Source organism: Ictidomys tridecemlineatus, chromosome 2 (assembly GCF_052094955.1).
Source record: "Ictidomys tridecemlineatus isolate mIctTri1 chromosome 2, mIctTri1.hap1, whole genome shotgun sequence".
NCBI classification, from domain to species: Eukaryota; Metazoa; Chordata; class Mammalia; order Rodentia; family Sciuridae; genus Ictidomys; species Ictidomys tridecemlineatus.
Window position 1 is genome coordinate 93032410 of NC_135478.1, and position 11931 is coordinate 93044340.

Genomic DNA, 11931 nt, shown 5'->3' on the forward strand with positions numbered 1-11931 from the left:
ATGTTTTTCCACCTCCTCAGGTGGTTCTAATGTGCAGTAAAGTTTGGGAACCACTGGACTACATCAAATATAGACTGAGATTCAATCACAAAACACAACAAAAAAACCCACTGAATCCAGTAAATACATAACACAAAGGAGAAAAGTCTTGAGGCTGGGGGTATTGCTCAGCAGTAAAACAGGTATTTTAGTACACTTGAGGCCATGCTGTCAATCCCCAGTAACAACAAAAAAAAAATTTTTAGAGATGGAGTTTGTTTTGGCCTTCCAAACAACAGAAGAAACTACATTAGAGAACATTCTCCATTTATGCCAACGTATGAAAAGAACAACATCAAAAAATCGGTTTTTATCTGTCTCCAAAAGTTTGCATGCTATCACACACACAAGGACAGCCCATCCTTGATAGCATATGAGTCAAAAGAACAGAATTGCCCAGGAGGTACCAAAGGGCTTTTCTAGGTTACAAAAGTTTTTATGCTTCATGCAGCTGTATTCACCTTCACTTCCCTCCTCCTGAACACAAATCTGAAAAAGTTCAAAGAAGGATGATATTAGAAAGCCTAATATCACACGTTGAAAACAGAAATAAGGGTTTGGGGATGTAGCTCAGGGGTGGCATGCTTTCCTAGCACACATGAGGACCTGTGTTCAGTCCCCAGCACCAAAAATAAAGTACAAAAAAGAGAAATAAGTAGTGCCTTACTTATAAAGGCTGGGAATTATCTTCTTATGACTTCTTTAACAGATTTTTAGCCTTGGATGGTGAAAAGACTATATTTAAGACAATCAAGATTTAGCCAACAACCAACTTCTAAAGGTATCAAGTTCCAGAAAGACTAGACTTTGCAATTTCAACATATTTTTTTTTAAAAGAGAGAGAGAGAGAGAGAGAGAGAGAGAACTTCAACATTTATTTTTCTGTTTTTGGCGGACACAACATCCCTGTTTGTATGTGGTACTGAGGATCAAACCCGGGCCGCACGCATGCCAGGCGAGCGCGTCACCGCTTGAGCCACATCCCCAGCCCTGTAATTTCAACATATTATACTAAGTAATGCTGTTCTATGATACTTGAGACCAACAAAGGCTATACCAAAATACTGAAACTTGGCCAAATGAAGTGGCACGTGACTATAATCCCAGCAGCTCGGGAGGCTGAAGCAGGAAGATCGAGAGAGATATAGCTCAGTTGGTAGAGTGCTTGCCTCACATGCACAAGGCCCCGAGTTCAATCCCCAGCTACACACACACACAAAAAAAGAACAAAATAGGGCTGGGGATGTGTGGCTCAATGGTTAAGTGCCCAGGAGTTGAATTCCTGGTATCCCACCCACCCTCCCCCACCAAAAAAAAAAAAAAGTACTGAAATTTACTACATGTCTGGAACTCTTTAATGAGCTACTAAACTGGCATGGGGGCCACAATCAATTTAAACATTCAATCTCTTGTAATTTGGATTACAAATTCATAATTGTCCAAATTTCAATATCTTTATAAAGGCATCTTAAGGCTTCAATACATAAGAGTACTACTCCTTACAACTTAATAGTAATATGAATTATTTGAAGGGTTTTTCTGCTGTTTGTTTGGGGTGCTGGTGATCAAACTCAGGGCCTCAAATGTGCTAGGCAAGTATCTCATCACTGAGCTCCACTCAAAGCCCTGAAGGGTTTTATTAAACCATTAAATGGGTTACTCTCAGGCTAAATGTAAACATTCGCAGTTCACAAAGAAAGAAGACCCTTACAAATGATCCATGCTTGTAGTATTTTATCCCTCATGAGCTAATTTCCAGGCTACAAAAGCAGCAATATTTACAGCAAATCATTATGTTCAATCTTTTGAAATAAAAGAAAAATTTGTAATTGAACAAATTAACAAGAAAGGGCAAAAAAAAAAAAAAATTATGACACTGAGAATTTGGCAAGCCCAAGAGCTCAGGCAGCCAGAGAGGGGACCAGCACCTACCTTCTCATTGGGAGGTCTCTTGCTATGCTCACTCCCCTGCTTAGATTTTGAACATCCATCCTCTATATGTGCTCTCTTGGTTTGGTTCTGCTTCAGCTTTTGTGCCCATGATGTTATGGATTTACTATTAAAGAAGAGAAAGCCAAGATACTTTTTTTAGATTCTGTCTTTCACATATAAGGGAAAACACAATAAATACTGCTTCAGTGGGAAATGCTTGGAGTTGTTTTTCTAGTAGGGGAAAGATAATGGGTTTTTAGTTATTCACCTAAATTTCTTTTTTCAATTTCTAATTACCAAAGGCAAAGAAAGCAAAGAGACTAACAGTGATTAACAATACATATAGGGGGCTGGGGATGTGGCTCAAGCGGTAGTGCACTCGCCTGGCATGCGTGTGGCCCGGGTTCAATCCTCAGCACCACATACCAATGAAGATGTTGTGTCCACCAAGAACTAAAAAAATAAATATTAAAAAAAATTCTCTCTCTCTTAAAAAAATATTTAAAAAAAAACAATACATATAGTCCATGGCCATGGCCAAGAACAAAAACCAAAACACACCCCCCAGCAGCACTTCAAGTACTAAATATTATCTCTACTGTTAAAGCACACTTATTAGGCCTGTGGCACACACCTGTAATCCCAGCAGCTCAGGAGGCTAAGACAGGAGAATCGTGAGTTCAAAGCCAGCCTCAGCAAAAGCGAGGTGTTAAGCAACTTAGTGAGACATTGTCTCTAATAAAATACAAAATAGGGCTGGGGATGTAGCTCAGTGGTCCAGTGCCTCAGAGTTCAATCCCAGTACCACCCCCTCTTACCCCCAAAAAGACAGGAGAATTACAGTTTTGAGGACAGTGACTTAATGAGACACTGTCTAAATTAAAAAAAAAAAAAAAGGGGGGGTGGCTGGAGATGTACTTCAGTTCCCTGGTTCATAAAAAAGGAAAGAAAAGGGCTGGGGATGTGGCTCAAACGGTAGCATGCTCGCCTGGCATGCGTGCGGCTTGGGTTTGATCCTCAGCACCACATACAAACAAAAATGATGTGTCCGATGAAAACTAAAAAATAAATATTAAAAAATTCTCTCTCTTTAAGAAAAAAAAAGAAAGAAAAAACACACTTATTACATATATGAAGACACGAATGGTGTGACTATACTTTGTGTACAACTAGAGAAATAAAAAATTGTTAGGCTGGGGATATGGCTCAAGCAATAGCACGATCGCCTGGCACGTGCGCGGCCCGGGTTCGATCCTCAGCACCACATAAAAAGATGTTGTTTCCGGCAAATACTAAAAAATAAATATTAAAATTCTCTCTCTCCCCCCCTCTCTTCTCACTCTCTCTTTAAAAAAAAAAAAAAATTGTGCTCCGACTGTGTAATATGAATTGAAATGCATTCTGCTATCATGTATAACAAATTAGAATAAACTTATTAATTTAAAAAAAAAATCATTGGCAAAGATGAATAATTATACTTGAGGAGGGTAATAAGATTTGTGTTGCTATAGCTAAGCACCTTTAGCTGACACATCTGACATGTGAAGATATTAAATTGAAAATTTAGGATAAACTCCAAAATCATTATTTAATTAATTAATTTATTTTTACAAATGAGTATGGGGCTGGGGTTATGGTTCAGCGGTAGAGCACTAGCCTAGCATGTGGGAGGCCCTGGGTTCAATCCTCAGCATCACATAAAAGTAAATGAATAAAATAAAGGTATTGTATCTATCTACAACTAAAAATATTTTTTAAAAAAACAGTATGTGTGTACATAAGTTTTGGTTTCAAATCACATGAACATGAGTGACAAAATCCCACTAGTAATGTAATTATTATAATTTGTTAAGTTTTTAGCAAATTTGTATATTAGTCACTGTAAGAAACATAAAAAATATTTTTCTGGCAAGGCCTCCTACCTTAAGATTTAAGTCTTATAATATTGCAAATGGGAAGAAAGTCAAGTGTCCTTAGTATATAGCAGACTTTATTTCAATTTTCTACATGCAACAAATAAAAAATAAATTTAATGATACAACTGTTACTTCTTTTTTTTTTAATTTTTAGTTGTTGATGGACTTTATTGTCTTTATTTTTATGTGGTGCTGAGAATCAAACCCAGTGCCTCATGCATGCTAGGTGAGCACACTACCACTAAGCTACAACCCCAGCCCTAAAACCGTTAAATTTTTAAAAAATCTTATTCTCTTACAGTCCAGTTAAGAGGAACTGTATTTACTAGATTCTGAATGTAATCAACGAGTAAAAATCCTCTTGAATGATGGAGAAATTCTACTTACCTATCTGCTTTTCCACTGTATACTTCAGAAATCTTATTTTCACCAAGAAAATTATGTTCAAATTCATCAGGAAAACTGGAAGTATCTTCCTTTAAAGATTCACAAAACTCTTCGGGAGATTGTGCATAAAAACTGCCATTTCCTGCGCCATCTACAGGCGAATCTGTCTGCACTCCTGGTGCTGGGTATTGTCCCTTGGGAAGGCCTGTGTGCTCCATGAGCTCTGCAGGGTCCTTGGATTTGTAGGTGTTCAATTCTGAGATACAAAAGGTGCCATACCCACTGCTCACAGAGCTGCCGTCCACATTGCAGTCTGGCTGTGATGTGGACATTTCTTGTTGCATCTCGGGCTCCTTAGGCTCAGGATAACTAATAACAGATTCATTTCTTTCACTATTTTCAGAAAAAAAACCCATCTGACTTTCTGAAAATAATTGTTTGCTTGAAGGACTTTTATCACTAGAAGCCCAGGAACCATTACTGATCTGCAATTTGACTAAATTTCTGATCTCCTCCTGTATACGCTGCAAACAAGAAGTTAAAGATTGGATAAGAAACTATATTCACATCACATTTTTACAAATGTTATAAAAATGCCATGTTTACAATATATCACTCTAAACATATCTTTAGTTCACAAAAAAATTGATATAAAGTATAAATTGTTTTGCTGAAAATCTTATAAATACTAAAAACAAAAACAAGAAAATCAATATAAATAATTACTTACTTGAATTTGGTTGTGGAACTGTTCTTGCTGAGCAACTATTTGTTCTTGGCATTGTTTTTCCACCAAATTGAACAGCTGTAACCACCTAGTCTATTATAAAATATCTTAGTTAAAAAAATTTTAACTATTTCACAGAAAAATTCCTTCAATGTGATATAGCTTTTTAAAAATAAAGATTTTAATTTAAAGTTTATAAGCAAAATTAGGGTTTTTTTTAATATTTAATACAAAAATATAAAGACAAGAAGCTTGGGTACCACCAACTCTCCCCCACTTTTTTTTCCCCTGCTGCAGTTCTGTGGAATGAACCCAGGAGCACTCTACCACAGAGCTACTCCCCCCATCCTTTTTATTTTTTTATTTTATTTTTTTTGAAACAGGGTCTCACTAAATTGCCCAGGCTAGCCTCCAACTTGCAATCTTCCTACCTCAGCCTCCCATATCACTCAGATTATAGAAATACATCTAGTTACCCCCTTTAAAAAAAAAATTCTACGTGTAGATGGACAGCATGCTTTATTTGTTTATTTTTGTGGTTTTGAGGATTTAACCCAGTGCTTTATGCATGCTAGGCAAGCACTCTGCCGCTGAGCTATAGCCCCAGCCCATCGTTACCCCTTTTTTATGTAACCTGCAATATGGACAAATAGAAGGTCTGGGTAAAGTTTTTATTGAATAATGCTCAAGATAGACTGTCCCTGTTTTTCAGTAGAGCTCAATTTTATTAGATCCAAAGCCTTACACACAAGTTTTCTTTTCACTGTTACTTTGGGGTGTGTGTGTGTGTGTTTGTTTGTACTAGGGACTGACCTAGGGCCTCACACATGCTAGTCAAATCCTCTACCACTGAATTACATATCCCTAAAGCAACTGTTACTTTTTTTTTTTTTTTTGGCAGAACTGGGGATTGAATTAAGGGGCACTTTACCACTACAACCCCAGTCTTTTTTTATGAGATGGGGTCTCACTAAATTGCCCAGACTGTATTGAACTTGTGATCCTCCTACCCTAGCTTTCAGAATAGCTGGGTTTACAGGTGCATGCCAGTTTATTGGGCCTCGCTCTGTTACATTTTTTTTTTTCTATCACAATATAATCTATGATGGGGCTGGGGTTGTGGCTCAGCAGTAGAGCGCTCACTGAGCATGTGCGGGGCACTATGTTCAATCTTCAGCACTACATAAAAATAAATAAATAAAATAATGTTTATTAAAAAAAAAAATATATATATATATATAAAATCTATGAATTTGGACTGGGGTTGTGGCTCAGCAGTAGAGTACTCACCGAGCACATGCAAAGCACTAGGTTTGATCTTCAGCACCACACTAAAAAAAATAAATAAAAATAAGGGGGCTAGGGTTGTGGCTCAGTGGTAGAGTGCTTGCCTAGCATGTGTGAGACACTGGGTTCGAATCTCAGCACCACATATAAATAAATTAATATGCAAAATAAAGTCCATCAAAAATTCTTTTAAGGGCTGGGGATGTGGCTCAAGCGGTAGCACGCTCGCGTGGCATGCGTACGGCCCAGGTTCCATCCTCAGCACCACATACAAAGATGTGTGCCCGCCAAAAACTAAAAATAAATATTTAAAAAATTCTCTCTCTCTTTAAAAAAAAAAATTCTTTTAAAACAAACGATAAATAAATAAATGGGAACAAAAATAAAAATAAAAAAATAAACAATAAAGGTATTGTGACCATCTACAACTAAAAATATTTTTAAAAATAATAATTATCTGTGATTTGAAGAAAGGCTGACCTAAAACAATATAATGCAAGGTACAATAGGTACCTGTTGTAAAGTACTAACTAGAAGCTTTAACTCGTAAGCACAACAGCCAAAATACTTCAAAGTGGATTTAGATTTTCCAAAATGAGGATAATTCCATATAAATTACTTAAAATATTAAGACCAATAATTTTAATTATTAATTATTTTAATAATAATTTTAACGGTAATTTTTAATTATTATTATGGGGGTTCTCAGTTCTCTGAACAAAGATATTTTAGTTCACATTTAATATACAAATGTTTCATCACTAATATATTGTTAAAAAATACTTTTTTTCTCTTCTCTTTCCCTCCCTCCTCCCTCCCTTAATCCACTTGCTCAACTCTACTGATCTCCCTTCTATTATTATTATCGCTGTTATTTTATTTTTTTATTGACTTTATTTTTGAGGTACTGGGGATTGAACTCATGCCAAGCAAGTGCTCTATCACTGAGCTACATCTCCATCCCTAGTATTTTTATTTTAATCAGTGCATTAAAATTATAAGCCATGTTCACCATGGCGTCTTCCTATGTGGACACTGTGTAACATGGTGAACTCACTTCCCATGCCTCCCCCTTTCCCGCTCTCTCCACCTCCTTCCTCTACTCTACTGGTCCCCCTTCTATTTTTGTGAGACCCATCAAAAATACTTTTTTTTATGATGCTGGGGATTGAACCCAGGACCTTGTGCATGCAAGGCAAACATTCTACCAACTGAGCTATAGTCCCAGCCCAAAAATATTTTTGATCACCTTTTTTACATTCAATATTGTTCTCCAACAAACATACCTAACTACTTCCACAATAAGTATTGTGCTCTTCTGAATACAAATTCATAATAGAATTCAGTAGAAGTTCATTTAAATGTGGTTATTTTTAAATTATCAAAATAAAACAAAACAAGATACGATACCTCACAGTTTTTCCAAAGTTCCGAATCAGTCTTTCCACTGTTCTGTAGCTCTTGCGTTAAGGAGTTTAGGAACTCAGCTGTACCTTGAATGGCAGAGGGTCTGGTCTTCCCTGAGAAAGAGGATACCCCATTTGTACTACTTCTGTTGAAACATAAATAATTCAAATGGTTTTCTTCATTCTACCAAAGTGTTGAATAATTCAGCAGTCCAAGATTTAGCAAAGTAATACAAAACCACTGATATTTAATCCTTCTAATGGTACCTCAATCGTTGAAAATCTGATCATAAGTCTGGTCACAAAAGGAAGACATCAGTAAAATGACAGGCAGTGCTTAGAAATCTTTAAAAAAAAAAAAAAAAAAACCCAACAGAAAGACCTCTCAGGCATAATGAAAACACTCCAAAGAATCAGCAGGAAATGAGTCTGTGGTACTAAGCAGTCTCCAGGTGCGGATCTCTATGTTCCAGAGCACTATCTCGGCCTAATTGGAGAATAGCACTTCCCTGAGTAGTGGGGACTCTCTCTCCACTTCCAAAAGTCTTGTCACCTGGATCCCCTCATTGGTGTGATGTTCTGGTGCTTATGCCAAGCAAATATTCAGGACTCATTTAGCCTATTCATTGTGATTCCTTCCAGGAAGACTGATTTTTTTCCAAATCAGTTTAATTCAGATTTGTTTTATAAACACATAAATCATTATTCAGGATACTGAATTTTGTTTAAAATCTAGGCACTGAAAGGTCATTTTAATTTTTATTAATACCCTGCTTTGTTTCACAAAGAATTTGTTAAAAAAAAAAGAGAAAGAGAAAATAATGAAAAATAATAGTAAAATAATAGAGTTAGGACAGCTGTAGAGTATTAAAATTTCAAGGGAAAGAAGAACATGATATGTTGTTCATAAGGGATTTATACAGTTTTAATAATCTAGTTTCATCATGTAGATTTAACTACCAGTCACAAGGACAAGTTCAAGGCCAGCCTCAGCAATTTAGTAAGACCCTATCTCAAAATAAAAAAATTAAACAGGCTGGAAATGTGGAAAAGAGCCCCTGAGTTCAATCTCAGCACCAAAAAAAAAAAACCCACACCAGGCTGGGATGTACTCAGAGGTAGTGATAGAGGGTCTGCTTAGCATGCACAAGGCCCCAGGTTCCATCCAACACAACAAAACAAAAACAAAAAATCAACTATGGAATAGCTTAAAAATAAGATGCATTTTGTTGACTATTTTGTTATCTCAGAGTCTGTTTTTTGCTTAGTTCCTAATATTTAATTTTAATTTCTACTTTCCAGATTGGTGAGGTATTTCTGCAATACAAGACATTAGTTGTACCATTAATTTAAAATGCAGAAATAATAATTAGGCAACAAAAATTTTTAAATATTCTTATTTACCAAAGCAAAAAATTAAAAATTTTAAAAAGCATAAAGAAACAATTAGCAAAATAAGTTCTTTCTCACAATGCTCCACATGCAAAAACACATTTTTCTAGAAGAAATGAAAAACACAAAAAAACTAAAACTATTCTCAACTTAAATAATTGTTCCTGAACAGTTCCTGATTTTTTTAACACATTTAAATCAGCAACTATAACACTATTTGGATAAACTGATAAACTATGCAAATAAAGTTATTTTAGTTTATTGTTACAAAATATCTATCCCATTCTTACCTATTAGTATTTAAGCTCAATCCAAGAGAATGGGGAGAATTTTTGATATCAGATTCTACAGATGAAGCTTTTTGTAAGGTTTTCACCAAGTCAAAATCCTCCATAGTGTACAGAAATTGTTATACTCTCTTATTTGAAAATATAGGCTCTTTCACTGTTTGAGGAAACTGAATCCGGGTCATCTTCAGATGCTTCATCGTCTACCAGCATTTTCAGTTGCTAACATTCAGAACTGTGAAATATCCTAAACTTCCTTGAGAGTCTGAAAATGAATGGGGGAAAAATACTTGTACAAAAAGCCACTAACTTAGCAACTGTCCTTTTGTGACTTTGGAAATCTTCACTTCTTTTATAAAATATACATTAAAGACAGCATCAATATTCACAATGGCCAAAATACAGAAACAACCCAAAAGTCCATAAACAGAGGCATGGATTCATATGATGGAGTATGATTCAGCTTTAAAAAGGAATGAAGTATTGGTACATGCTATAACATGAATGAAACACAATGCTAAGTAAAAGTCAGTCGAAAAAACCACATAATGTATGATTCCAATTATTTGAAATACTTAAATTGGCAAATTCAGAGACAGAGAGTAGATTAACATTTGTTAGCAGTCGCAGGTAGGAAAGAATCAGAGTGACTGCAATAGGTACAGGGTTTCTTTTGAGGGTAATGAAAAGTTTTGCATTTAGTGATGGTTCTACAGCCTTGTAAATACATTAAAAACCACTGAAACTTACACTTTGAAAAGGATAAATTTTATGGCATGTGAATTATAGATCTCAATTTAAAAATCTACATTAAGGATGATTTATGAACACAGCAGCATCTTTTTCAGAATTTTGTATTTAATAATCAAGCTTCTAGATACAATCCCATTATGTAACAATTGGAATGCTTACATTCATTGTTCACTTAATAAATTCTAACAAGTATGCTTGTTAGTTTCATACAGTGACTAGAAGAACTTAACTGCTTATTATTAAAAAGAGAAAACTGTTAACACAATTGTTTCCCTACTGTCTGAAAGCAAACTTTGCACTATCTAGTCTTTTGTACTCTGTGCATGTATCATTTCTTTAAAAATAAACTATTTGTCAGGTCAACTAAATTTTAACTGAATTATAACTAAACTATTACAATATGCCTCCTTCTTTGCGAATTCAGGCATTTAAAAAGAGGAAACCAGGGGAAAAGAAAGACAAAAGGGGGGAAAAAAAACAAAAAAACCCTGTGCTGATCACAGTAAGAAGCCTTTAAAAGAGTGCAACCGAGGACCATTACCTAGGGCTCCCACTTCCTAGGGCCAGGTTTTAGAAAAACACTACACCAAAAGCTATCAGCTCATCAAGGAAGCATCTCCTTCGGGGACAGGTGTGAAAGCCCAGGGTAACTGGACCGAGCTAAATGCAGGCCTCCCCAGTGGCTCGGCCCAGCACCAATGACAAATGGGGCATTGAACAAGCCAGGGGCTGCCCGCTCCACACCCGAGTCCCAGCCACCCCGCGCCACGCCAGGGGGCCGGATCCCATCTATTACCTCCCCCGCTGAGGCCACCAGGCCACTAGATGCGGTGGAACCCGACGGAAAACCAGAAATTCTGGGTGGCCTCTCCGGTTGGGGCGCGGGGCGGGTGAAGTCAGCAAAACGGGGGAGGGGCTGACATAAGATGAAAAATGTTTTTAAAAAAGGGAAAGTTGATAGGGAATAAATATAGCAACAGAGGCGTTTTTATATTTTTCCAGCAACAAAATCTGCCCCTTCCGCCCCCACGCACTAGAAAACGGGGGTGGGGACAGGGAACACCGGTGGGGCCCTCAGCAGCCGGAGGTGGACAGGGCGTCCTCCCCGCAGGGCGGTCGCGGCACCCGCTGCGGGCGGAGGCCACAGCCCCTATTGCTGGAGGCGGCTACCGCGTCAAACCAGAGAGGACAGAAAAGCGCTGGTGGCAGAAACCACCGCGGAGACTCAGGCACCCAGGCACCTTGTCAATTAAAAAAAAATTAATTAATTAATAATAAAAAAAGCCCCCCCCCCGCCCCTCAGAAAGGCCGCTCTGCGATTGGGCCGCGCGGGTGTCACTCAAGGGCACCGAGTCTAGAAAAGGCGCACGCAGCGCTGAAGAACCCCACACGCCAGTGAGCTCTGGCCGGGCTGCTCCGTTGACAGTTGTCTCCCCTCACCCTGGCCCATCTGCGCACTCAGGTGTCCGCTACATCTCGTGCCCCATGCCCCGCGGCCAGCAGCTCTCTGCAGGCAGACTGTCACTTACCTGGCCGCCGCTCCCACTGCCGAAGTCAGGGTCGGCCGAGACGCCTCGCGCGACCGTTAAACTCCAGGGGACGTGCGCGCGTCCGGCGTCTCTCCCGCGATTGGCTGCTCGGAAAGGGGCGGAGACGGCTAAGCGCGGTGCGCGCATCTGCCTCCCACTTCCCCGCGAGCCAAACGGGAAGGTTCGAAGTTAGGGGTGTGGGGGGTGGGGCTACTGTCAAGATCTCCCCTCTGATTGGCTCTCTGTGAACCTAACGCTGCACGCGGGAAAGAAGTC

General features: G+C 38.2%; 1 protein-coding gene across 12 annotated transcripts in view; it reads right to left on the reverse strand.

Moving 5' to 3' along the window:
- The window catches only part of Mphosph9 (M-phase phosphoprotein 9), a 51496-nt gene extending 39692 nt beyond the window's left edge, over positions 1–11804 (reverse strand). For 11 of the 12 annotated variants that reach the window (XR_013434862.1, XR_013434865.1, XR_013434864.1 and 8 more), the window contains exons 1-6: positions 11656–11804; positions 9377–9638; positions 7699–7840; positions 5005–5094; positions 4275–4798; positions 1972–2095 (exon numbers count right to left, since the gene is read on the reverse strand). Coding sequence is in view for 9 of the 12 variants with exons in the window: in XM_078039306.1 (XP_077895432.1) it covers positions 1972–2095; positions 4275–4798; positions 5005–5094; positions 7699–7840; positions 9377–9480 (984 nt within the window). In the remaining 3 variants the exon portion in view is untranslated. Of the gene's footprint in view, positions 1–1971; positions 2096–4274; positions 4799–5004; positions 5095–7698; positions 7841–9376; positions 9639–10922; positions 11052–11655 lie in introns of those variants that run through there. The other variant, XM_078039303.1, reaches the window with a different exon arrangement.
- Between the last annotated feature and the right edge of the window lie 127 nt (positions 11805–11931).